Source organism: Psittacula echo, assembly GCF_963264785.1.
Source record: "Psittacula echo genome assembly, chromosome: 10".
NCBI lineage: Eukaryota > Metazoa > Chordata > Aves > Psittaciformes > Psittacidae > Psittacula > Psittacula echo.
In genome coordinates this window covers 21456933-21484751 of record NC_137741.1, presented here as the reverse complement: position 1 = coordinate 21484751, position 27819 = coordinate 21456933, and the positions used below count along the sequence as shown (strand labels likewise).

General features: G+C 54.0%; 1 protein-coding gene across 1 annotated transcript; it reads right to left on the bottom strand.

Annotated features, from left to right (window-relative positions):
* Window positions 1–45: 45 nt before the first annotated feature.
* On the bottom strand, window positions 46–27819 carry CORO2B (coronin 2B; the record flags this gene model as incomplete). The annotated part of the gene is made up of 13 exons (XM_080626794.1): window positions 27776–27819; window positions 23930–23994; window positions 16238–16438; window positions 5948–6064; window positions 4111–4260; window positions 3292–3456; window positions 2584–2700; window positions 2395–2499; window positions 1997–2093; window positions 1625–1737; window positions 872–962; window positions 638–777; window positions 46–177 (listed from the first exon to the last, which is right to left on the bottom strand). Exons 3-13 carry the CDS (start codon window positions 16436–16438, stop codon window positions 46–48), a joined length of 1428 nt encoding a protein of 475 aa, XP_080482920.1. The 5' UTR covers window positions 23930–23994; window positions 27776–27819.

The following is a 27819-nucleotide window of genomic DNA, read 5'->3' as shown; positions in this document are numbered from 1 at the left end:
GCGAGTATAAACAGAGACAGTTCGTTTAGAAAACAGCCCTCGAGGTTAATTGTTCTTGGGGTTGTTCCGCAGGTTCTTGAGGGTCAGGTGGAGCTGCCGGACCTGGATGTCCTTCTGCGAGAGCTCTTCCTTCAGCCGCCGGATCTCGTCCTGCTGCCGGAAGAACATCCGGAGGAGCTGGAAGCGAATGGATGGAGCTGGAGCGACCGGCCCTGGGGCTTCACCCTCCTGACAGCCCCCCTGGAACCGCTCCACAACTCAGCTCCTTCTGCAATACAACTTGATCTGCTGCTCGCTCAGCTTCAATACACCACCCTCCAGCATCGGGGTACCCCACACATGCAATGTGCCAACTCAGCTCCAGCAAAACAGATTCCTTCCGGGACCCGATGCTTCCCCAGCGCCTCCACATGTTGTTCCCGGAGGATTTTAAGTAAAAAAGAACTCATTTGGGAGCTTAACGCCGCCCCTTTGGGTGCTCTGTGGTGGATGTGAACCTGGAGGCTTCAAGCCACAAGGAAACGCAGTGCCCAGGTGCTCTTTGGGACCTGCAGAGCAGTGGCTTTCCAGGAAACACATCCGCATCCCATCAGTGGCCATTCGCTGCTGTCCCCATCCCCATCCCGCGCTGCCCTACCTCATTCTCCGTCCGCGGCGGCACGTTCTCCAGGAGGTCTATGCCATTAACAAGGACGCTCCTCTTCGCCTTCACCGGTGCCTTAAAGACGATTCTGGATGTCTTCTTGTAGCCCTCCTTCAGCGATATCAGGATGGGATCTGTGTGGAGCAGAGCGGGGGGAAGGAGGTCGGGGGGGCCGTGGTCCCATCCCGCATCCCTTGTCACCCCCCAGCACAGCACCCATGGCTTTACCTCGGTTGACCCCGCTGAGCCATTCATCCGGAGTGAGGGCTGGCTCCGTCCCCGGGGTCATGGGGTAGATGTCCTCTTGGTACGTCTCTGACTGCAAACAGAGGGATAGAAAAGCCACCTCCTTTGTGACTGCTCAGCTTGAACTGCACATCCTAATGTGCTGCATGCGGTTGTGCTTAATCCTCTCCACCCAGGGCAGCGGGAGGTGATGAACTGGGGTTTGCAGCACTAATTTAGGTGAGGAATGCCAGCAAATCTGGGATGGCAAACACCAAACCCAGCTCCAGCGCTGGGACCAAACCCTGCTCCAGCTCCGAGATACTTTACCAGAAACATCCGCCAAGCCTCAGGTGAGACAAGGCCCTTGTTACCCATCCCAGTGGACCAAGCTGATTTTGGACAAAGCAACTGCAGCAAAGCCAGGAGCAACGCAGAGAGGAATTTCATAGGATCATGGAACGGTTTGGGTTGGGAGCGACCTTAAAGCTCCTACAGCTCCAACCCCTGCCACAGGCAGGGACCCCTTCCACTGGAGCAGCTTGCTCCAAGCCCCTGTGTCCAACCTGGCCTTGAGCACTGCCAGGGATGGGGATTTCCTAAAATCATTCCTACTGAGCCTCGAGTAACCCCCCTTGGGAATCCCATCATAACCACAGGGGGTCCAAGACCCAGCCACCAGACCGATCAGTGAAGCAGCACAATGGGATCATCCCCATCCCACCCGACTTGCTCCGGACCCCCCAAGGGACTCACCCTCCTCGGCACGATCATGGAGATGGGCTCGATCAGCCCCTTGAGCGTGATGAGCTTGTAGAACCGGAAGACCTCGCAGGCCGAAACGTCCAGCCCGTACTTGGGCATCACCCCTGCAAGGAGGCACAGGCATAACCATGGGTACTGCACCCAGCTGGGACCCATCCGTCTCCCCAGCACCGAGCACCCCAAACTCCCTTCTTCTCCAGCTCTTCAATGAATCAATCCCTGCTATCATCACATTGAGGACACGGGGCACAGACCTTGGCCACCGCAGGGACATTGGGAAAGGGATGAGCAGCTTTTATTCAGGACAAAGCACCTTTCATCAGCCGCCTTCTGCACATTCAGGACCAGCAGCTCCATCCTTACCCAGTCCTTTCTGCGGGGCCGGGGAGCGAAACTCCATGAGATAACTCAGGTAGGGCTTTTCCGAGCCGATCTCGTAATAGCGAATGTTCCCATCACCCTGGAGCAGGGAAAAGGGATGGTTTGGAGCACGTGAGATTGAATAAAGCCCATGATAACAAATCCAAACTTAGGGAAATACAAGCTGGGGATGCTGCAGCCCTACATCACCCAGAGGGATGCATCACCACCCATTCACCAGCGGTGGGCACCTCTCCAAACTAGGGTTTAGCGGCCAAAGTGCTGCATAACGCTTTGCTGGGGGCTCAGCACAGCCTTGTCCATGGAGGGTTCTTCTCCCACCATGCTGGAGAGAACCCCAGGAGATGCCGCAGCGATGGGATGTGATGCGCAGCCGGTACCTTGCCAGCCAAGTACAGCATGTGAGTGTCAGCATCGTAGAACGGGAAGAGGAGCCCCGAGAGCCCGTCAATCTCCTCCTCTATCAAGGGCATGGTCAGGTCCTCCTGCGGCAGAGGGAAAGCCCTTTATCGAGCGCCATGGCCCGGGGCTGGGGCTGGGGCTGGGGCTGGGGGGGTGCTGGCACCCACCTGGTCCCAGAGCGCGATCTGCCGCGTGTTCCAGCGCGACACCCCCGTGGTGAGCAGCCGCTTGGTGCTGCCCAGGAACACCACCCGGTTCACGCGGTGGTTCTTGCAGCTCGCCTCCTGCAACACGGCAGCGCCAGCAGTGTTAGGTATGGAACCAAGGCATGGCTTGGGTTGGAAGGGACCTTAAAGCTCCTCCAGCTCCAACCCCTGCCACGGGCAGGGACCCCTTCCACTGGAGCAGCTTGCTCCAAGCCCCTGTGTCCAACCTGGCCTTGAACACTGCCAGGGATGGGGCAGCCACAGCTTCTCTGGGCACCCTGTGCCAGCGCCTCAGCACCCTCACAGGGAAGAGCTTCTGCCTAAGAGCTCATCTCAGTCTCCCCTCTGGCAGGTTAAAGCCATTCCCCTTGGCCTGTCCCTTGTCCAAAGCCCCTCTCCAGGTTTCCTGTTGACCCCTTCAGGCACTTCCTGTGCCACCATCCCCTAATTTCTACTACTCTGCACCAACCCCAAATCAATAAAACCTCCCAGCTCCCGTGCTTGGGATGAGACCGGTCCCTCCCCCCAGCAGAGAGTTACCTGCAGACCCTGACCCATCCAAACATCACATCATGAGTACAGGCAGGTATTTTAACCCATCTCAGTGTGATTCCTCCCCTGGATCCCATTTCCATCTCCCATCCATCCCATGCCTCTCACATCACCCACCTGCAGGACCCTGCCGGAGCGTGGCTCCACCACCCGCAGCTTCTTGTCCTTGCAGGTGGTGGCCAGGAGGCTGCCGTCCGTGTTGAAGGACATGCAGAGGATGACGTCCTTGTGGCAGTCGATCATCTTCACCGGCTCCCCAACGTCCAGGTTCCAGATGAGGACCTGGGCGAAGCAGCGATGTTATCCTTGTGTCTCCGCTCCTGGAGACCACCCGACCCCTCCTGCAACCTCCACATCTGCTTTGGGCATTAATACCTCCTGTTGTGGCTGGAATTGCTCCATTGTCACCCACAGAGCCCCTTCCCCTCCATCCAGGGCTGCCCTGGAGCTGCTGCTTGTGCTGCACCCTCAATGAGTTTGCCAATGGCACTGAGCTGTGTGGTGCTGGACACGCTGGAGGGAAGAGATGGGATCCAGAGACCTCAGAGCAGCTCCAGTGCCTAAAGGGGCTACAGGAAACCTGGAGAAGGGCTTTGGACAAGGGCCCGCAGGGACAGGACAAGGGCGTCCTTGGTACAAGTGAAATAGCCCTTATGATGTGGTACAAGAAGGCTCCCTTTGCTGCAGACACTGGGTCATTCTATTCTAGTGAGCAGGATGCTGCTGCCTGACATGCCACAAGCAGGGAAATCCTTTGCAAGGGCAGCCCCGGGTATCACGGTATCACAGTATCACAGTATGTTAGAGATTGGAAGGGACCTCAAAAGATCATCTAGTCCAATCCCCCTGCCAGAGCAGGCACACCTAGATAAGGTTACATAGGAATGCATCCAGGCGGGAACCAGGGTACCAGGAATGGGGCTGGACAGGGCTCACCTTATAGTCATAGCCAGCGCTGAAGAGGATGTTGTTGGTGGTTGGGTGCCACTCCACGAGGCCAACGCGCCGGCTGTGCCCGTACAGCTCCAGGACAGCCTCTGTCATGTTCCTCTTCAGCCCGCCCTCCGGGATCTCCCAGATCCGCACCTATGGAATGGGATGGGATGGGATGGGTTTGGGAGCCCTAGGATGACCCTGACACCTGCCTGGAGGAGCTTTAAGTTGCTGCATCCCTGCAGTGCCCCAATACCAGCAGCCTCATCCTGCACCCTAAGGGGTGTCCTGAGGTTGAACTGGTCCCCCTGCGGTCTGTGAGACCCCTGTGATCTGGTCTCCCGCAGGGGGAGAGCACAGGGAGGGCGATGATTGTTCCACAAGGGCAAACAATGAATTAACAGCCTGGTATCCCATGGGAGAGCAGCAGGAGAGGACCGATGCCTTTATCCAAACCGGTCTGAATGGATACAGATTTGACAGTGAGGGGATAATAACAGGAATAATGAGGGTTTCAAGCAGAGCAAGAACGCGGGTGGCCCATGGGAGCGATCCCCTCCTGTGAGGCAGCATCTAACCACAGCCGTTAATATAGAGCCATAAAATCCTCATCACCCCCTTGGAGAGGATAAATCCATAGTGATGCCCCAGGGATGAGGCTGCACAGGTTGTCCTCTGCATGCAGGGCAGTGTGGAGGGAAGCAGGAGTCTGGAGCAGGATGGGTTGGCAGCATCACTGTGCTCCCCCTGCAGTGGTGTCCCCAACCTGGAACCAACAGTGACAAAAAGCATCCAAATGCTCTGTTTCCCGCAGCTCAGACTCCATGGGGACCGGAGCATCCTCCCTTTGATGCTGTTGGCCTGAACCTCCTTACATCTCCTGGGAAAGGAGCAGAGAAAGCCCAAAGGTGCAGAACCTGCCCATGAGCAGCACCCTGAGCACGGGGTCTCACCAGGAGCCATGAGCCCCGTTGAGGGGACACCCCCCCACCACTGGACAGGGGGGCAATTAACTTAATTTCCCAGGTTTAATGATCCCCACGAAGTCTTCCCCGTCTTCTCCCTCCCTCCCAGCCCTTCTATTCCCCAGCGTCTGAATCTAAAGGTTATGACTCAAGCTGAGAGACAGCTCACCATGATTCATGGCCATGATCTGAATCTCTTTTCCCCACTCAATATCCTCCTTGACAAGCTTTCAGCTCATAATAAATGCCAATATACTGAGCTGCAGGAGGATGAGACATCAGGAGGTAATACAGTGAAACACTAAGGATCAGGAGAGGCAGATTTGTCGCTGGTTAAGAACTGGATCACCCCAAACCCTGTCATCTGCCATGCAGAATGGGCAGTGGTGTCTGATCTCCGTTGTACAAAGGCTTTCTTTCCTTTGTGATGCAGCCTTTGGGATGGGCTTGTGCCCAGAAAACAAAGAGGATGCAAATAACTAACAGCTATATAAAGATGATCTGATTCATCATCCCCCAGCCTTCTGCTCCCATCACTTGATGGATCGGGCCATGAGAGCTGTCACAGCCCCTGTGGTCCATGAGAGCAAGAAAGATCAATACCAGCATTGCTGTTGGGCTTGGGGAAAATGAAGAGCCGTCGTTGTGCACAGCTCTATGGTTTATTTGCATGGGGGACACAGAAAGAGCAGCATTGGGATGAGAAGTGGTGCTGGGGACAAGCAAAGGAGCTGCCTCTGCACCATGACTGTGCCTATGGCTCTGCAGCCATCTCTTATCCCCTCTCTGCTCCAGAGGTGGTTGATCCGTCCCCTACCCATGGTGCCTAAGCTGTGTATATTAAAGGCAGGAGGAGCATGGAGCCTGGAGCTCACCGAGGTGTCTTCGGAGCATGATGCGATGATGTTCTCAATGAAGGGATTCCACTTGATGTCCAGCACGTTGCCCTGGTGACCACAGACTTTGGGGTAGTTCGGTTCGATCCGGCCTGTCTGTAAAAAGGGGAGAAATAAGCGATAAATTTGGTCTTTTTAAGGCTGGAGCCCTGTTAGGGGAGCGAGGTCCCCAGCACATCCCGGGATGGGGGTTTTGGCTGGAGGAGACACCCAGCCAAGCCAGGGATTGGTTTTACCCTGTGAATATTCCATCTGAATCCATGGGCAAAAGGGCTGGAAGGGACTCGAGAGGCTCCAAACCAACCCTCAGGTCTCCAGGTGGATCAACCATTGGGCCATGCATGAAGCATTTGGTATTTTCATCCCACACTTTGGAAGCAATGTTGAGCCAGGTATGCATGTGTACTCTGCAGGACAAACCCCTAGGGACTTTGGGATCAACAGCCCTATTGTAATGATGCTAACACCCAGCCATGACCCCACTTGATGGGATCCTTCCACTCGGATGGAAACCCTTAGGGATGATCCAGTCCTGACATCCCAGCAGAGCTCAGACCTGCAGAGCCCCACAGCAGGGGACAGTGCTCAGCCTCCCATCAAGGCTCCCATCCCCAATGGGTTGCAGGGACCTTGCAGGGTCACCCCATCACCCTTCCTTCCCCTGTGCTGGCTCCGTGCCGCAGCCTGGAGGTGGTGGCACGCTTGGAACGTGCAGGATAAAGTAGGTCAGCCCGGCAGAGCCACTGAATATTTGATGGCCCTTCCAGCACTGACCTTCTACCGCATCGAGCTCCCGGCTCCGCTTAACACGAACAAAGCCGTGCTGCGGGTACCACGCTGCACCTTTACCATCCACAGCGAAGGGCAGCGGGCAGGAGGGCTCCAAGCAGCCGGATGAGGCCCAGGGGCTCCCCCTGCACCGTTGGTGCTGGGGAGGTTGATTTGGATTAATGAGCTGCCAGGGAGATGTGGCTGTTAATTGCTGCAGCGCTGCATGGAATCACAGATTGGGTTGGGTTGGAAGGGACCTTAAAGCACATCCAGTTCCGGCCCCCTGCAATCAGCAGGGACACCTTCATCCAGATCAGGTTGCCCGAAGCACATCCAGCCTGGCTGGAATGTCTCCAGGGGTGGGGCACCCACCAAATGCATGGTTGGAGGCAGCTCCAGTGAACTCGGAGCAGCGCGGAATGGAGGGGCAGAGCAGGGATGGAGATGCAGAAAACCATCACTCGAGGTGCTGAGAAGTGCAGGGAAACACAACCCTCCCCAAACCTATTTCACTGATTTAAAAGCACTTTCCATAAGCTTTATTATTAGAGCAAAAAGCCAGTTCTTGCTCAAATTGCTGCAACATCCCTAAGTCATCCCTTGGACACAACCCACATATATAAGATAAGAACTAGGCTGGCCTTTGAACACCAGGGACTCAGTTATATGGGTCATTAAAGGGATTAAAAATAAGTGCCTGCTCTTGCTGCCTTCAGGACATGGGCAAAGGGACACCTCCAGCTCCATCACTGGTGGGGTACCAGGGTCATTGGCAGCCGTTCCCCTCTGCCCCTGGATGCATAGAACCATGGAGTGGTTATGTCCCCACATAGCACAAACCAAGTGCTCCTCATTGCTCCAGCAAAGCGAGGGCTTTGAGGGGGTGAAGCTGCTGGAAGATTTGCTCCTTCCAGCCCATGCCATGAAATACATGGGAGCTGCTGGAGCCCGGCATGTTCTCACTGGAGGGATGGAATCTGGGTCACTGAGCTTCTCCTAGCCAGGGATCAGGGATCCAGCGATTAGGATTCACCGCAGCTTAACGCACAGCTGCTGGCAAGGTCCTTCTAAGAGTGACTAAATGGGAAACTGCAGCATGAATCCTTTATTCCTATGGGTTATCCTTTTTATTTCCTTTATTTGGCTCCTTCTCCTCTTCCATTTATCCTGGGCTCGGGCATAACCCACCCCTGCTCTTGCACTATCCCTTGCTGCAGCATCTCCTGCATCCTCACTGCATTCAACTTAATTATAACCAAAAGCTCTTGATTTCTTGGTCAGAAACTATCCCTTGTAAGCAAAGTGTGTTTTGTCCTCTTGAAAGCCTAATGAATTTTGACAAACCCCATCAAATCTACTTGGCAAAGCGAATCACTCGGCTGGTTGCTTGGAATTAAAGCGACTGCACATTAACTTATGCTGTTAAAGGGTCTGTCCGCCTGGAATTTACCAGCTGCTCCATGAATTCCTGCTCCAGACAGCGGGTTAATAATGTCATGCTAATGCAAATAGGAAAATAAGGGGAAAGCTGGATAATCGGAGCCTTTTGGGGAAGCGATGTCTGCTGGTGTACTTAATGTAATAACTGATCAAGCTGTGCTTTGCATCCCATTAATTCACAGGAGGGATGCCGGAGGCAGAGCTTTGACGTTGCTGCATGGGAATGCTGGGGTTAGGTGTTGAGGTGTTCTCAGTGAAAAGCATCATTTTCCTAAACCTTCCCCTCCATCCCTTTTGGAAAACTCAGTTTAGTGGAAAACTGACTTTTTGGGGATGAAATCTGCTTCTTAGGCTCTGCATTGGGAAGGCTGCATCTGTATTTCAATGAAGGGTTTGTCTTCAGTGATCTCCTTTGTGTTACAGCCCATGTACTCTCAGTGCTTGGTCAGGCCATGCTCCTCCTTGGATCTCGCTTTTCCAGGGTGTCGCTGGCTCCCAGCATGGAGATCTGTGTCCTGGGGGATCCCTGAGATGCTGGGGGGCATCGCCCCGCTTTTGGTGTGACAGCATCTTCCCAAGGGGCTGTCTCTGCCTCTGAGTAAAAGGAAGCATTAAAATCCCTGGGTGATGTGTGCTTTAATGTATTGCCCTTCCCATGGGATGCTCCAGGGTTTGCAGTGCTGGTGGTGGAATCCAGGCAAAGAAAAGCCTCCTGGAGGGGATGAGGAGCTGGGGGGGACTCAAGGGACCATCCCTCTGGCCATAGCATCATCCAGAGCCACCGGCTGCCAGAGGCTTGGGTCACCCTGGCAAAGCTGTCACAAAGTCACTTGGTTTTGCCTCTAGAATCCCGAACTGATTTAAAATAGAGCCAGTAAGAGCCAAATCTGGGGCTTTAACCAGGAAAATGCACTTTTAGCTGCTCGACAGTGTCAGAAATGTGCACTTTGATCACTGCTGCTCATCTGCAGTGAAGCTGCCAGGTCAATGCAGGGAATAAAGCACATTAGTGGCTGGCAGGAGGCAGGTTGGGGACCAGGGCTGAAGTGGCAGCTTAGATCCAAGCCGGGCTGTTGCTGATGGGCACAATCCTCACAATTCAGGCTCTCTGAGCGAACCAAAGTGATGCTGTCGGTGGCTGGAGGAGGAGGTGGGAGCAGGATCCTGGCTCTTCATCCATCCCTGCCCTGAAACTGGCCCTGATGGAGGTTCCATCACACCAACAGGCATCAGCCCCCGAAGGGAAGGTGAATGCAGCACACGGGTGGGGAACTGGTGTAATCTACCCTAATTAGAAGGAGGCTCTTGAGTTAGGGATGAGCCTTGTGTTCAGTGCCCATCACAGACCAGCTGATGGTGATGCGATCCTGTGTCCCATGCAAGGGAATGAATGAGCGTGGGTAAGGGACCTGCTCTAGTGGAAGGTGTCCCTGCCTGTGGCAGGGGGTTGGAACCGGATGAGCTTTAAGGTCCCTTCAACCCAAACCATTCCAGGATTCCGTGTATTTCCTAAAACCGGCTTTTCACCAGCTTCCCTGGAAATCCAAACCCAGAACATTTCCCTACCCTCCAACCAGCTGTGCACGGAACACTTGACAGGAACAGCAGCAGTGTCCATCCAGCATCGATGCCAGTGCCTGTCCCTGCATGAGGATCATCCCCAAGGAAGGAGCACCCACCACCAGCCCAGAGTCACCCTTCCCCACTCAGCAGCTTCCCCCGAATGCTCTCTAATCCCTTATTAGCTTGTAGAGGGATCAGGGAAGCGCTGCCTGAGCCATAGGGGATTTAGAGGGTTTCCCAGGAAATCCTTGAGTACACACGAGTCTCCAGTGGCTGAGATTAAGAGTAAATACATTTACTGCTGTGTTTTTAAAGGTCTCTCCTATTTGAGAGCCAAAGGGGAGGAAGTTGCACAGATTCCCCTGACCTGGGGCAGATCCCTGGATGGTTTCGGTACATGGGAAGGTCACTGCAGGTTAACTGCTCCTCAGGAGGAGCCAAGCCAAATGGAACCAGCAAAAGCAACAGGGAAATGGGACAAACCCTTGGCAAGGACCCAGAAAACCCATTGCCATGGAGCGGGGCTGCTTGAGCATCTCCTCATGGAGTAGCAAGGCCCAGATCCCTTGCAGGAGCAAGCGGAGGGCTCCAAGCACATCCGGGCATCACATCTGCAACACAGATGTTGAAGCAGAGAGTGGTGAGAGCCCAACTGCAAAGGGAGGTGTTGCACCAAGAGGCAGCACTTGCTGTCCCGAGCACCCGTGCAGTTGTACACAGAATTCCCCAAGGGAATTCCCATGTGCAGGTGGAAGGATGCTGCTATCGGAGGGGTTTCTCTCCAACAGCTGCATAAATGTAGAGATGCCCCGAGCCTTTCTACGCCCTCACTGCTCTTCCCTTGCATCCTCCCTTATGCCAGGATGCTCACCCAGCCTCCAGCACTGCAAACCAGCAGATGGGAGCCATTCATGACCAGCCAAGACTGAGGAGATTGGTCAATCCCACGTGTTCCCAGCAGGATCATCCCCTGGGAGGGATGGGGCACACAACTGACCTGCCTGGAAGCTGGTCCAGGGATTCTCAGTACTATAAATCCATTAAGAAACCCAACCCCAAAGAAATCCATGCATGGAATAAACAACATTGCCCATTGAAACATCAATTCCAGGCATGGGAAAGGTCTGAGAGTGCTTCTGGGTCCTGCAGGGAGTAACCTGGTTGTTGTGGACACGCTGCCAAGCTCCCTGACTGCTCCTGTGAATGGGAACAGCGAGTAAAGCACGAAGCCAAGAGCCGGCTTCCTCATAAGCAAACTGGGAAGGCTCAGCTCAGGCTCTGGCACCTCTGAGAGAAGCAGAGATTCCACCTCCAGGAGAACAACACCAGGAGTGAGAGCAGCCCGGAGCACCTGGGACATTCCAGCAGGGAAGGAGATGGGATGTGCTCTGTGCATCCTCCAGCACCGGCTCAACCAGGGCTTGTATCCCTTACAACCACTCCTGGCCATCCTCTCCCTCAGCCTCCACACCTTGAGCAAACAGCACCAGCCTCCGTGCCTCAGTTTCCCCAAGTGATGCTATCCCTGTCTCTGGCAAAAGTCATGCTCAGGGTTGCTTTGGGATAAACAGTCCCAGATTTACAGTGTTAATCGCCATAAAATAATCACATCCACGTATAAGCCTCATTACTCTTTTTGTTATTCGGTTAAGCCATGGAAATCATAAAGCAGGGGAAGAAATCACCGTTGCTTCATGCTATTTTCGGTGAGATGAAGGTTTAAATCTCAGTTACTCCTTTTGGGCAGAAATGGGGTTAAATTAAATAGAATTAGATGAGACCCATCTCCTGCCCATTGCCTGTGCTGGGGGTCACCGTCAGATGAGCTTCCCCGGCACACAGAGCCCTCAAAGGCGATGCCCACAGCCTTTGGCAATGAAGTGGCACAGCTTAACCCCCCAAAGCCTTGCTGCAGCGTTCACCAGCGCCACAGCAGCAGCAGCCGGGCTCAAGCTTGTCGATGACAGAGCCAAACGCCGCACAACGCCCCTGTTCTATTGGATCGCGGGCACCGGGAATCGATCCCTGCTTCTTTGGGAACAAAACGGCGCTTTATCCCGGCGAGGACAGGCTTTAACCGGCAGAGGGGGCCGGCAATTGCCGCCTGGGCTGCGCTCCATGGGCCCGACCCAAGGCTTTGTCGCAAACGGAGCAGCATCAAAGGGAACAGGATCCCTATTTCCCCTTCCAAGCTCTTGATGGTCCAAGGACCCCGTTTTCAAGCCCCATTCGTCCTCTGATCCATCACCAGCGTTGAAACCTCGCATTGATGCTTTTTGACTGGTCCAGGTGCTTAAACCCAGCCAAATCCCAGCTCTGGGCTTCCCGCAGCTGCTCTCCTGTTATCTCCTTGGTGTTCAAGGGCACAGGATAATAGAGCAGCAATGCTGCTGTGTCAACTCTTTCTGTAAGCCCCAGGCCTCTTTATTTTCTGGCCAGCTCCAGGTTAAAGCAGACGCCTCCCGCAGACTAAATTTGGATAAGAGAGAAATTCACAGGGAAAAATAGGTAGCACAGAGCACGGGAGGCTCCTGCGTCCTCAGTTTAAAGATAGAAAAACTCCAAGGACATGCGAATTGGTTCATTGTATAAAGAAATAGAGAGAAACCTGCGCTGTCCCTGCAGAAAACCTCCTGGTGCTCTGAAGCACAGCAGAAGCAATGAGAGCAGATGTGTGGTGAGTGTGTTTGTTCTCTGCCCAGCCTTGGCACGGAGGTGTCCCTATGGAGGGGATGTGCACAGGGCTCCCATGGGCGATGCTGTGAGCACTCAGGCAGAGCAGATGCCACCAGGACCTTGGGCCAAGCCGGAGCCAGGGCAGGATGCCCGGAGCACACAACCTGCTCCTCCCGCTGGCCAGCTGCTGCCCTGGGGTATTCATTGAATCCCAGCCTGGTTTGGGTTGGAAGGGACCTTAAAGCTCCTCCAGCTCCAACCCCTGCCATGGGCAGGGACCCCTTCCACTGGAGCAGCTTGCTCCAAGCCCCTGTGTCCAACCTGGCCTTGAGCACTGCCAGGGATGGGGCAGCCACAGCTTCTCTGGGCACCCTGGGCCAGCGCCTCAGCACCCTCACAGGGAAGAGCTTCTGCCTAAGAGCTCATCTCGGTCTCCCCTCTGGCAGGTTAAAGCCATTCCCCTTGGCCTGTCCCTTCAGGCCCTTGTCCCAAGCCCCTCTCCAGGTTTCCTGTAGCCCCTTTAGGCACTGGAGCTGCTCTCGGGTCTCCCCTTCAGGAGCCTTCTCTTCTCCAGGCTGACCCAGTCCAGCTCTCTCAGCCTGGCTCCAGAGCAGAGCTGCTCCAGCCCTCGCAGCAGCTCCTTGGCCTCCTCTGGACTCTCTCCAGCAGCTCCACGTCCCCCTGGTTCTGTTGAACACAGACCTGCAGGCTTGGGACCCTTGTGGGGATCAGCCATGGGTCTGTCACCTCCATGCGCAGCCTCGTACCAGCCCCTCTGGCTGCAGTGATGGGCATCAGTGTCCCATACACACAGTGGGGCTCAGCCCCCTGCTCACACCATAGCACAGCCCTGCAGTGGGGTGAGGAGCTTCCCATGCCCAGCCCCACAGACAGCTCCCAGCAAACCACATCTACGATGTGAACAACAACCTCGGACTTCAGCTTCCTATGGGTAAACAGAGACTCCCCTTTCCTGCTCTGGCTTCCTCCAGGCCCGCGGGCAGATAACATTGTCTGGCTGTGGAAAACAAGCTCCCTTCATCCCCCACAGAAACAAAGCCCTCCTGCAGCAGCACAGGTGATGCCAAGCACCCTTCCCCTGCCTAAGGAACCCCTGCAGCACCCGCAGCAAGCTGCATTGCAACCCACTCCCCTTAAAGCAGCCCCCAACATCCTTCCACACCCCAACACCATTGAAATCAAGCTCATTCAATCACACACAGCTCAGATAGTTCCACAGATGGATGGAGCCTGCTCTTGCCTGGCTGTTTTGGCCAACCCAGGGTCAGCCAAAGCTGATGCTGCCTGAGGCACCTGTGGGAATGCTTCATTTCTACCAAGAAAAGCCTGGGAATGCCATAAAATGCGCCCTGAAGTGTTTGAAAGCCCAGAAGGAGGTGAAGGATCATCCATGGGGCTTTGTTCTGTCGATGGGGATGCTGGATTTCAGTGTTGGCACTAAGGGATGTGTGAGATCAGACTTTGCTCAGCCTCTTGCTGACTCACAACACAGGGATGTTTCTCCCTGCATCTGAATTTGGGACCAAATCCTTCTGCTGCTTCAGTTTGGGAAGCAAATCCTCATCTTCCCAAGCCTCAGCACGAGCTCTCCTTCGCCCCCTCTCCAGGGATATCTATAGCACAAAACCTTTGCAGTGATGGGGAGAAGCTGGATCCCAGTGGCCAAAGCTCCAGAACCTGGGATCATGCACCTGCATGGACAGGCTCGGGAAGGACGGGGACCACAGAGCAGCCGTGCTCCATCTCTCCAACCTCCCCAGCCTTGCAGAAGCAGTTAGGTGTCCCTGGATGGCTACGGGGATACATGAGGAACCAGCCTCTCTGCTGTGCAGGCAGAGGAACATATGGCCCAGCGTATGCAAATGCTTTGTCACTTGAAGCAGAAAGCAGAGGGGTTTCTGGTGAGCATTTCTGAGCAGAACAGAGGGCAGCCGTGGGGAGGGGGGTGAGGAAAGGATGGCAGCAAATCAAAGCCTGAGTGGAGCTGCAGTATCTAGGTTACCTTCATTATGTTCAGCTAAATATGGATGCCAATTAATTAGAGGGCTGCTGATTTCCAAAGAAAATCAGTTTACTCTTAATGAGCTAATCAGAACCTATTTAAATATCAAATAAATAATGGCATGATTAGTCTGCACAAAGGCGTGTGCAGGCCCTTGACACGGGCTGCTCCGGCTGGGATTTGGTGCGCTATTGCCAGGATTTCCACAGCGATCCCTTGGGAACAGGATGCAAACAGGATCGCGTTCCCTCTGCTCTGATCCCATCGGGACAGGGCTGTGTTTGATAGGGTAAAAGGGTAATTTGCTGGCAACACCCAGTGATTAGCTGAGGATTTAAGGCCAGAAGCAAGCAGTGCATGGATGGGCATCCTCCTGATCCTGCCTCCATGGTGTGAGGCTCCGGGTGCTCAGACAGAGCCCCTGGTACTGTGAATGTTAATAAGAGTCAAGCTGTGTTCTGCAATTAAAACCCTGATTATAATTTCTCCCATCTGTAGCTGATTCTACTCCAGGAATCAAGGAGGGATTCGGAAGAGATGTGAACATTACATGGGGAATGCATGTGGTGTGTCTTCAGGCCACATACGGTGACTGCATCCCTAAGGGGAGTGAGTGCAGCTCTTCCAATGTCAAAATGCTCCTAAGAACAAGGTCCCACATCCCCTCCTGCAGCCGGTGGATCCCCCAGTGCCTGGGATGAGATGCAGATGCCGGCTTGGAGCTGCTGGTCCAGAACACCAGTGGGACTGCAGCAGCATCAGTGTAACCCTGGTACCCAAAGGCAGCGCTCAGGTTGTGTGAGCAAAGCAAAGCCAAGGTAATGCTTATTTCATGTCCAAGGTCGCTGCTGCCCAGCTGCATCTGGAAGGACACCAAACGTGGTCCCATGGGGCAGCTTCTGAAGCATCAGCTGAGTTTATAGGAGTTTAAAGTTGCATGAGCAAGAGATGTGTGGATTCACAGAGAGCTGGGCAAGCAAATACACGAGGAAGGGAGCAAGGATGTGCGCTGCAGACAGGACTCAGAGCAAACAGGGCTACATGGTGCTTCTGTACAAAGTGCTTTAGATGGGTTCAGCTACAAACTGAAGCCCAAGGCCCCCTGCACAGCACATGGCTCCTGGGCACTGGTGATGGATCTTGACTATAGATCTTGTGTGAGGTGGCATCTGCTGCCGAGCACAGAGCAAAAGCCCTGGGGTTTTGCAATAGGAAACGAGGGTGTGCAGCCAAGATCTCCCTCTCAGCATCAAATCTGAGGACTGAGGTTGCACGGACGAGCTCAAGTAAAGGGCAAGCGCCTGCTGGGCAGGACAGGGGGGTCCAGGAGGACTCTGTTTTCTGGGAGCTGTGAAATACCGGGATCGCAAACCCAAGTGGCATCTCCATAGGGTGGAGATGTGCCCGGTGTCTGCCCTGCCAGTGCCACTGGGAGATGCCAACCATGCTTTTAACAAAGGTTTCATTTTCTTCCCAAAGGAAAACCCAATCCATTAAAGCAGCTCTAAATCCTCCCTGCCCTGCACCAGGAAACCCCAGGAAAGGACATCCCGGAAAGTGTTCAAGGTTGGACACAGGGGCTTGGAGCAACCTGCTCTAGGGGAAGGTGCCCGTGGCAGGGGTTGGAGCTGGATGAGCTTTAAGGTCCCTTCCAACCCAAACCATTCCATGACTCCATGACAGCAGAGACTTCAACTCCTCCCACCGCAGGAGGCGATGCCCGGGGTGGATCCTGCATCCGCACTTCAGGACCACCTCCAGGTCGGAGTCGCCTCCGCCGGTCCCACAGCCGTTACCTGCTCGATGGGGATGACGAGGAAGGAGCCGCCGCCGGCGCTCTCCGTCACGATGGCGAGGAAGCTGGCGTTGACGGCGCAGAAGTGGTTGTCGTGCACGTTCTTGGTGATGGGGACGCCGTCGAAGCAGTGCTCCCGGCTCGCCACCTTCCCGTAGACATTCCGGAACTTGGAGCTGCGGTACTGCGGGCGCCATGACATCTGCAGGGCAAGCACAGAGGGATCAGCATCCCCCAATACCCCACTTCCCACCCCGTGCTGCAATAGGGTTTTTGCCTTTTGAGGCATGGCAGTAGCAGGGCAGCAAATAGAGCACCCTCGATGTCAATCTAAGGTGGCACAAGGTACCGCTCACAAAAGGCATTAAAAGGCTCTCTGCTGTTCAAGCTGCTCTCCTTTGGAGCATGAGCTGTTATCTGGAACACGCGGCACCGCTGCTCCACGGGCATATGACAAATGCATTAAGGCTTTTAATGCGGTGACTTGGAAATGGATCAGTCTGGACCACATAAACGCAGGCAGCGGGGCAGAAGAAGAGCACTTAAGGCAGGGAGTGAGCAGCGCAGAGCTGGTCCAGGCTGCGCTCAGCTGTCTCAACTCATTCTGTACAGGTTTTCCCACTTGGAATAACCAACAGCTTTGTAGGAGCACTTGCTCCCGCAGGCGAGATGCCCTCAGGTACTCATCAGCTCATCCTTGTGGACCAGGGATCCCACGGGCCCACCAGCTCATTCCAGTGGACTAGGAATCCTATGGACCCATCAGCTGATGGATCCACAAGCTCATCCGTCTTCCCCAGAGCATGTCCAAGCACTGCAGAAATGAATGTGCTTTCTCTGCTCCTCACCACTTTGCTTTTCCTAAGTAAAAAATATGGACTGTTTTTCCATTTCAGTCATCTCTGAGCATTCCTTATGGCAGCACAAGGATCCATGATGAAATCTATGACGATTTAAGGCACTTCAAGCTCACAGGACAGTCTAAGTGTTTAAGGCACCTTAAAGCCACATAAGTGTTCAGCTCTATCCATACACATGGCAATCGCATGCATGAGGGCTCATCACTGCTCGCGTCTTCATAACCAGCATCTATTGACAAGAGCGTGTAAGTGTGCACTTAAGCACTGGAGCGTCTCCCAGCAAGAAGCAACACCAAAGAAATGCTCCAGTGGCTGCTCTAATCCTGTAGAAATCCAATTCCATGCTTCCCCCCCCCCCAAACCCAATGCCATGGGCACAAGGTTGGGAGCACCAAGTGTTTGACCTGCTCTAGTGGAAGGTGTCCCTGTTCATGGCAGGAGGTTGGAACTGGAGGACCTTTAAGGTCCCTTCATCCCAAATCATTCCATGATTCTAAGCTCATCAGCTCAACCCGTGGCTATGGGGCAAACGGCAGAGCGAGGAGTAGCAGAGGTTCAGCCAACCCCAGGCTGCAAGGAGAAAGGACACAGATCCTTGAGGATTTAACCCAAAACGAGAGCAGAGACTTGCTTTTTTCAGCTGGAGACGTTTCTGCTCTGCAAAAATGCAGACTCACGTCCAACAAAGCACTGGGGAGCTTTGCCAAACCGACCCAAGCGCTCGGAGCCAGGCAGGGCAAGGGGAAACAGCGGGAGCGCAGCCTGAGGAGCCGCTTTCATGAGTTTCACTCTCGCATCTTCCCTTGTCTGAGCAGTTTTCGTACTGAAATGTAACCTTTTATTGTGTTAATGCAGCACTAAAATGTGTTCTGATGGGTTTTTAAAGCTCCCGATTTGTTCCATGATCCCGAGACTTTGATTTCGCTCTTGTTTCTGCTGTCTGCACCCGTCTGCTCCAGACTGACTGCAAAAAAAAACCCCATAATCTACCAAAAGGGCCTTTCCCCCCTATTTTTCCCCCTTTAAACTCTTCAGATACCTCATACCATCTCCCCACACAGGAGAAAACCCATGTGCCCCACTGCAGAAACCCCTGTGACTCTGTGGGGTAGCAGAAAAGCGGCTCCCAATAGTTTCTGCATCCAGAAATTCAATTTAACAAATCACTGCCAAGCAAAGCACCGGCACAAACAAGCCCCAAGCAGCCCGGAGATGGGTTTTACCCTTCACATGGGTCCCCTCATGTGTGCTATGGATGCTCCCTGTTCCCTGTGGTTCCCCAGCCACCAGGGTGATGCTGCTCCAGCACCTTTTGCATCTGTTTTTCCCCACCCCTCCCTATTCTATTCCTTCTCCAAAGGCAGGGCCAGGCTCCATTCAGCCCCCACCACACCGGGAGGAAGGAATAAGCCCAAGTTTCACTGGAGAAATCCAGAGTTTCTTTCCCTTAACCTCAGCCAGCGTTTCCTGTATCCCAGCCTCCCATCATTCTATGGCCCCAGGGCTGAAGCAGCCTGGAAACAACGGCAAAATCCCTGCTCAGGGCTGCCCAGAGCCCACATTGTGCTGCGGGAGGCTCTCGGATGGGCCCCTTCCTGCACATCCTTGGCTTTGGAAGCTGGAGGAGGCCTTCCCAAGCCAGGAATAGATCCTGTGCCACATGGAGAGCCAGGGGGTTCCAGCCCCGTCGGTATCAGGGAGCATCAGCCTTTGGATGGGGAGGAGCAGGGAAACGCAGCTGATGGGACAGTTTCATGCTGATGGGGGATTTAGAGTCATTTACAGTCACAGCATAGGCATTGCCTACAAACAGAAACCTCGAAAGATGTTCTGACCAAAATAAAACCACCAGTTTCCCATCTGGATTCTCCCATTTGGATTATTTCCCATCGCATTATCCCATTTGGGTGTTGTCATAATTGCTGCTTCAGTTCCAGATTGATGAAAACTTCGAGTTTCCAAGCAGATGCCAGCTTTGGTTTTCCGTTTAACTGCATTATTCATTCCTCCACTTATTCTTCCCCACTATAAATACTTCAACCTTCGCTTTGAAGCTAGTGCTGCAGACAGACACATCTCATGGAGCGTCCAAGCAGCCAGGGGATGGTGGAAGGAGCAGGAACACTTTGGACACCACAGCTCTATCCAGGAAGATTTCCCTGGCACCCAACTGCTCCCGAAGGATGCAGAGAGAGCACAAGGCCCCCGAGTGACGTAAGGGATGCCAGGAAGAAGAAAATCAATGAAAAACCAACACACAGATGCTGATGCGCAGCCCCCATGTGCAAACGTGGCTGCTGACAGGTTCTATGCAGGATGTCTTCCCAGCAGAACACACAGTTCCACAAGAAACCCCACTTTATGATGGAAAACTGTTGAAAACCAGGTGAATTTTCTAGCCAGGAAGATGGAAATCTCCTATCTCGCAGCCTTTGCAACCCAGAGCAGTAGTGTAGCTTCAAATGGGACATAGTTGTGTTATTTACTTATTTATTTTCCTTCCACATGTTCCTTTGCAGAATCCTTCACTCCCTGGGGTTTCCGGGCTCGGAAGAGGAGGAATGCTGGAGTTTGGAGCAGGACAAACATCCTATTTCCTGGGGAAGGCTTTTGAAGGCGAGGAGGGGATGGAGAGGAGGGGGGATGTGGGATGCTGTGGTGTGATGCAGCACAGAGCATTTTGCAGATGGTGCTGAGGAAACAGCCCCTTCCCCAAAGGAGTGAGACAAAGCAGGAGGGGAAAGGCTGGAAAAGACCCAGCCCCGGTTCCACCCTGATCCCTCTGCCCTGAGCTTCCTCCCAGGGGCACGGTGATGGTGCTGGGGGCTTTGGATGGGTTTTGCATGTGGAGATGGAAGCATCCCGTGTCCCACAGGGTGTGGGGACATTGGCCATGACCCGGCTGTGGTGGCACTGATGTGCTCAAGGGGATGGGACCTTCTCCAGCACTTAAAGAGAGACTTAGAGAAGGGAATGGCTTTAACCTGCCAGAGGGGAGACTGAGCTGAGCTCTTAGGCAGAAGCTCTTCCCTGGGAGGGTGCTGAGGCGCTGGCACAGGGTGCCCAGAGAAGCTGTGGCTGCCCCGTCCCTGGCAGTGCTCAAGGCCAGGTTGGACACAGGGGCTTGGAGCAAGCTGCTCCAGTGGAAGGGGTCCCTGCCCATGGCAGGGGTTGGAGCTGGAGGAGCTTTAAGGTCCCTTCCAACCCAAACCAATTGGTGACTCCATGATTGCATTGGTGTCTTCACCTTGAACTTCAACCCTTGCATTTCAGCACCCATGGAGATGAGCAGCATTTCAAACTCTTGGTTGGGCTGTTTTCCCCAAATTTCTTTACCTTTTCCTTCTCATTCACAGCTTCTTAGACTTAAATGTTGCAAAACTGCGTTTGTTCAGAGCTCATCGATCCCATTGCAAATCATCCCGCCTCTATGACCACACTTTGCTATGCTCTAGAACAGAGAAATGGGAAAAGGAAACGGGGTGAATTCAGGGAAGATGGGGGATGCTGGAAGCTCATTTTAGCTCCTGTTTGCCTCTTGCCCTGGTGCACATGCATGAAGCCAGAGACATCCCTGGAGCAATGGCTCAGATCGAGCTGCTTTTGTCAAGGGCCCAGCTCCTGCACCGCATCCAGCAGCTCTGGAAGCTGCTATCCCGAGCCTTTGCAATCCTTCAATATGCAATTCCTATGAAACTCGCTTTTTGAGTAATTCCCCACATTCTCCTGATGCTAACGGGTGGTTTGATTTTTCCATCACCTCACCCTCCATGGCTCAGAGGCATTAAAAGGAATATTATTGATTTATTGGAGTCATTTCCATCCATTTGCGGATTCGGACCCATGTGCCACCATTTCCAGGGTTCACTCTAGTTCTGCGTTATTCTTGGACTCTGGTTTTTCCTTCCATTACAAAACTCCTCCCTTGTTTTGAGCAGAAATTACACGAAACCCAAGAATACCATCAAGCGCTTTGAAGTGAGGCAATAAAATAAATCACAGCATCCAGCATCACCATCAGCCTCCTGAAACAGGCAGAGAAATCCTCTGCTCTGCTCCGGTGTCTTTATGCCCATTGCAATGTTTGACTTCTTTAAGTGCATGAGGGGAAAAGGGCGTCCCAGATCCCAAGCTGGAAGGAGGAAATCTCTTTGGCAACAAGTTAGAGCAGAAAGCTGCGCATTGGGAAGCCTTGAGCAGTGATACAGGCGGGGGCTGAGCATCTGCTCCCCCCAGTCCCCCTGGATGGGAGGAGGAGGATGGGCAGCGCTGCCATCCCGCTCCTCCTCTCCAAACAAAAGAACAAAGCAGCTCATTGAGGTTTCATAATGGGAGCAAGGAGATCTGCACCCGGGCTGGGGAACATCCTGCCTGCAGCTGAAATATTCCATTGAGGAGAAAGGCAGAGAAGGGTTTGTGTGTCACTGCTGAGCTGTTCCTCAAAACCAGAGGGAAACACAGACCTGGAGGTGGAAAACACCCCAGGAGCAGTGTTACAGGTGAGGAGCCCGGGGTTTGCAGCCCTGAGTGAAGCCTGTCGCACTCCCTGCACCTCTGAAGGGTTGCATTGGTATCTTAGTGTGACCCTACCCCACTGCACAAGCAGATACAGGGAGAAGATGGACAGGAGCATGAGATGTAGGTCAGTCAGCGAGAGATTTTCCATACACACCGGGCTGGGTTAAGGTGGTGATGCCAAGGAGCAGCCGCAGCCTGTACCAGGCTGACCCATGCAGGAGGCTGCAGGGCTCTGACTTGCCTCTTTTCCCCATCTATCCCAGGAGCTGCAATATTCCATCGTGTATCCCAGGGCTGACACATGAGCAAGGTCCAGGGCAGCTCCCAGGGATGAGGAGCAAAACAGCTCTGTGGCTGCAGAGGGGTCAGAGCTGCCCCACTGCGGGCAGCCTGCAAGCTCCTGCTTCTTGAAGAGAGGGAAATAAGCTTTGAAATGGGCTTTTCAGCCGCTCTTTCAGTTTCACAGCAGAGAGCAGCTTCTGGAACAATTCCATTAACACAAACCCAAACAACTTTGGATCCTGCAGGGTTTTCTCTAGGATGGAGGCTTGGTACCCACACCCCATCAGCCAGGCCCAGCAGACGCCATGGGGCAGGCAGCTCTAACCCAGCAGCACACACAAGCCCCACAGGGACCTGCTCATCCCACATCCCCCGGGAACAGCTCTGCCATTCGCCTGGAATAAAAGGAACCAAGGAGCAAAAGAATCCAGCCCCAATTTGGAGGCTTTTCAGATGTGCTGGCAGCTCCAGGCTGTGCCTACCAGGAGCAGCAGGACACGGGGCTTGTCTCAATGTGGTTACTTTTAAATGCATCTTTTCAAGCCTAGGGACTCTTAGCAACAGCAGCCGGGAGGCAGAGCTTGTGCAAAGAGCCCCGAATGCTGCAAGAGGCAGTTCCAGAGCTCTGTAATCCCTAACAATAATCCCTATATATAGCGCCGGTTAATCTGCCTCAATCACAGGAGCTTTCAGAGGAATGAATTCCTGCTTCCACCTGTACAGAGCAGTGGTTTTGGGATCTGGCAATAACCCCCAGCCCTGGTGCAGTGGGAGCCCTTCCTCTGCGCTGGAGAGGTGATGGAGGCTGTGGCACCTGCAGAAGCTCTTTGGGCTACCACGATGGCATGTAGCCTCTCCTATGGCCTTGGAGAGGTTTTTAATGGGAAATCAGTGCTCTTTCACTGTGGTTTAGGTTGGATTTAGGGTAGATTTAGGTTGGATCTAAGGCAGAAGCTCTTCCCTGTGAGGGTGCTGAGGCGCTGGCACAGGGTGCCCAGAGAAGCTGTGGCTGCCCCATCCCTGGCAGTGTTCAAGGCCAGGTTGGACACAGGGGCTTGGAGCAAGCTGCTCCAGTGGAAGGGGTCCCTGCCTGTGGCAGGGATCAAACCCCTTCCCGAAGGATACTGTACGTATTGACCATGGAGCCCGGGTCCTGGCGCAGCAGGAGGCCTGTGAAGCACTGGGATGATCAGAGCCGTCCTTGTAGCCTTAATCACCGCTGGCAAACAGCAGAACATCATTCCTGCTATCGCTGTATAGTAGGGGAGTTGCCCCAAAGCCACCTCCTGCCCCAACCTCATTGCTTTGCTTGAGCACAGCCCGTATATTCGACTCTCAGAGGGGAAAATGCACAAGCAGGAGCTGTCTCCTCTCAACACAGAGACGGGGTCTGCTCCGTGCATACCCAGCATTAGCAAAGCCTGTACGGAGGAATTCTGCTGCTCCCTAAGGAAAAGCTTGAAATGAAACATCTCTTTTTCGATAAGACACCCAGCATCGCCAGAATTAGTCATCAAATGCTTATTGTTCCGTGCACATTAGATTAGCGCCAAACAAATGCTGATTTTAATCTCCCCAGTACTCTAATGCTCCGATGCTTCTCAATTCAACCTTGAAACCGGCTTTTGTTCACGTTAATGGCTTTCACGCTAACGAGGCTCGCTAAGATTTAACACTTAGGCACATCCCCTACTTCATTATAATGACAATTCCACCACCGAGAGCAACACGTTCTCGCAGTGTGGAGGCACAATGCAGGCACCAAACCTGCCTGGAAGCCCAGATCCAGCATTGCCACAGGGCTGATGCTTCGGCCGGGGCATCCGGGCGCATTCGCAAGCCGAGATTGACTTAAAAGCAGCAGCAGAAGCTAAGAAACAACAAGTCCCTGGTGTAAATTAAGTGGTTTCTCCTTTGTGCCAAGGGACGTTCAGAGCAGAGGCAGCCGGCTGGGCTCTTGGCTTGCTTGGGCTGCTGTTCCTGTGCATCTCCCTGTCCCTGCCTTATTAAGATGCCCTGTGCAGGATGCTCACCGGCTGCTGCGCCCGCCCCCAGCACGCTAGGCTTGTGCAGGTCCCTCATTGACTCGACAAGAGCTCATGCAGACAGGGAGAGCAGAGACATTCAGTTCACCATCCCGGGAGGCCGAGGTAGAACACACAAACCCTTCATGCCTGCAGGGCACGGCAGGAGCCAAACCCACCCTGGGATGCTCCCGGGTGATTCCGGCATCAGCTGGAGCATCGCTGGTGGCAGGACATGAGGATGAGCCCCGCGAGCCATGAGCAGCAGCCATCGCACTGACCCTCACCTCCCTGCAACTGCCAGCCCCACTCAGCTCAAAAGTGCATCACCACCTCCTTTGTTAGAACCATGGAATGCTTTGGGTTGGAAGGGACCTCAAAGCTCCTCCAGCTCCAACCCCTGCCACAGGCAGGGACCCCTTCCACTGGAGCAGCTTGCTCCAAGCCCCTGTGTCCAACCTGGCCTTGAACACTGCCAGGGATGGGGCAACCACAGCTTCTCTGGGCACCCTGTGCCAGCGCCTCAGCACCCTCACAGGGAAGAGCTTCTGCCTAAGAGCTCAGCTCAGTCTCCCCTCTGGCAGGTTAAAGCCATTCCCCTTGGCCTGTCCCTACAGGCCCTTGTCCAAAGCCCCTCTCCAGGTTTCCTGCAGCCCCTTTAGGCACTGGAGCTGCTCTCAGGTCTCCCCTTCAGGAGCCTTCTCCAGGCTGCCTCAGCCCAGCTCTCTCAGCCTATTCTTCTAGAGAACAAAGTAATAAGTGATTTCAACACAATTTTTGCTCCTGAGAGCAAATGGAAGCACTTATGTACAGGGCATATTACCTGACTCATGCACAGTTAAGGTGCTCATTAACCTGTCCAGAAACCCTGGGACCAGCAGCAGGATGTAAAGCTACATCTATTCATGCATCTTTTCAGCCCCCTCTTCTCTCAGGGGGAAAAGATGAATCAGCCATGCAGGGTTATCGTGCTCCCACCTCACCCCACTGGCTCTGTATGCACCATCTCTGTGATGCTGGAGCATCTTTGTGTGTCTGTACCATGATGGGAGGCCCCATGCCTCCATCCCCATCAGCCCTTTACACATCAGTCCACAGAGAGCCCTCCAGCCTGCTCTTGACAACACTCTGGAGACCCAAATCCTGCAGCAACCAGCCAAGTTCCTTGTTTTCTCCTTATTTATGGGCCTGGCTGATGGCACAAGCAGCTGGAGCAGCAGAGGGAAGCCAAGCGAATGGCTTCAGCTCTGCACCCACCACAGGAAACACCTTTTGGGCTCTAATAAACACCGGAACAAATGCTCTGAGCGGGGCCTCACAGAAAAGCATGATGCTATGAAACAGGCTCTCATGTCTCCGTCAGCTCCAGCCCCTTCACCCTGCCTGGTACAGCTGCGCAGCAGTGATGGGGATGAGGGTGCAGATGCACGGCAAAGCTAAACCTCTGCTATGGGGAAGCAGAGGTGCTGGGGGTGTTTCACAGGCAGGGAATGCTGCCATCCCATCGGGAGATGGTTTTACAAACACTAAGGATTAATCCCATCATCACGGACTACACAAAGGACAAAAGAGAGAGGAACGTTTCCGAAGCGCTATCTGCCAGCTGAGTGTTTTCCAGCCTGGAAGGAAGTGGCTGGGATATCCCTGGAGTTCAGCTCTTCAATGCTGTCTTCTTTCTAGAGAGCCCGGATTGCCTGGGAAGAGCCTCTCCTCCTCCCGAACCTCTGGGAAACAAGCACCAAGCGAGGCCAGATGTCCCCTGGCCACGGGGCCAGGCTGTCCCCATGAGTCCCCATCCCTCTGTGGCCAGAGCGCTGCTTCCCACTGTCCCCAGGCACTCCACACGGTCCCACTGCTGTCATGGACCGCTCGGGAATGATGCAAAAAGCATCCCTGGCACCAGCAGTTGTGGTACCAGCGGGGGCCCCATTTTGGACCATTTTCCCCCCAGGAAAGCTTCCGGGGGAGGAAAACCAAACCTCTCCTGGGCCCGTGTGCTGAGAAGCAGCACAAATCTCACGCTCATCCATAAGCTCTGTAAACAAGCACAGTTTTCCTCCCACTCTGTTTCCCAACTCCTTCCCACCCGGCAAAGCCAGAGGAAACATCCTGATGGAGCACAAAGCATTTCTGGCCCCCGGCGCTGCCCCAGGTCACTGACCACAGGATTTCACTCTCCTCCCTCCTCCAGCTCCTTGGAATAACTTTTCCTTGAGTGCAAAATGTTGCAGCTTTTTCTCAGCTTGGGAATGTTTTAGGAAACTCTGAGAGGGGGGAAAACTAGTCCTTATTCACGCATTGGGATGAGCAGGTACCGGAGCCAGGAGCTCGCCCATGAGGCTTGTTTCACATCCCATCACACATCATCAAGAAGACAGAGTCAAGAGACTTGGTTCCACCAGGCTTTTCCCAGCCAGGATCCAGCAGTTTTAAGCGGAATAAGCAGGGCTGCTGTATAAGAAAAGAAAGGGAGGGTGCCCTAAATCCAACCCCTCCGGAGGTAACCAGCTCTTCAATTGTAAGGAAGTGAAAAGCCACACGGATGGGGATTGAAGAGCTGCGGGATGGTGGGGAGAAAGGTGGCTGCTGGACCCTATGGTAAGAAACTGCTTGAGAAGATGCTAAGGGGGGAAAAAATCCAGGCAAAAAGGAGTGCCAGGAGCACCAACATTCCTACTTCTGTGATAGCTGGAAAACCTCCTTACCAAGCCCCAGCTTGAACCAGTGAAACTCATTTATCCTGGCAAACAGGACTTCTGTGAAGCAGGGAGATGGTGCATGGAGCAGCTCTCCCTCATTGCTTTCCACCCAAAAGCTTTCCTGGAAATGAGCCCCCAGGATGCTCCTCGGGCCATGGGGCAGCATCCCGCAGCCTGGGCTCTGGCTGTGCCTTTCCCATCACAGCCATTCCCACACGGAGCCAGTCGCTCCTGGACAGCTTACAAAACCACAGGGGTTTTTTGGGAAGTTTATCCCAGTTGGGGGTAAAAGTTTTCCAAAAAAAGAAGGAATTAAAAAACAGGAAGAAAGCAGAAACAAACCCAACCTTCTGAAGGCTTCAGGCTTCAGAAACCCGCTTCCTGCCAGCACCAGCAGCTGCCAGAGCCTGGGTGCATGAAGGTCACATCCACCATGGGATGCGGGAGGCACCGAGCCCCCATCACCAGCCTGCCCAGTGCCCAACAAGGAGCTGGAGCCCAGACAAGCCCTTCCTCGTGCACCAGCAACCAGGAAGAGGGAACCCATCCCCACAAGTGTAATGGAGCCGTGCTCTTCAGGCACAGGGAAGCTCACAGAGGAACAGTTGCGACATTCCTCCCCTGCTCTGTGATGCACCCACATTCCTCAAATCTCGCCTTTTCCCTGTTTCTCCCTGGGTTTTAGCACACACTGCTCCAGAATCAGGTTTCTTTGCACTTTATATAACTCTAAGAGCAGCCAAAGTGACTCTGCTTGATGGAGATTCACCGTGAATCCCTTGGGAAGGCACAGGAGCCACCTGAGCTCACACGGATGCTCACTGCACACCACGGCTCACCCGTGTTCACCCAAGCACTATTTCTGTACATTTGGCTTTTTGGGCTCCTGCTTAAAGGACTCACCATTTCCACGAGGATTGAGTTTTCCATGGATCTGCTCTTAAGTATGTACAAAGCTTCACTGGGATACAGGGTCAAATTCTAGGAGGAGAGCTGCTGCTGCACTCAATAGAGAATGCTTTTCAGGCCATACAACTGCCTGCCTGTCCCTCTGCAGAGCCATAAGGGATGGCTGAGGGGCTGCTGAGCACGGTACCATGTGTCTGGGCTGGTTCCATCCCTCTCCATGCCCACCGGGGTCCATCGGGATCCTCACCTGCCCTGCTCTGCTTCGCGGGCTGAGGTGCCTCCGGACACCCA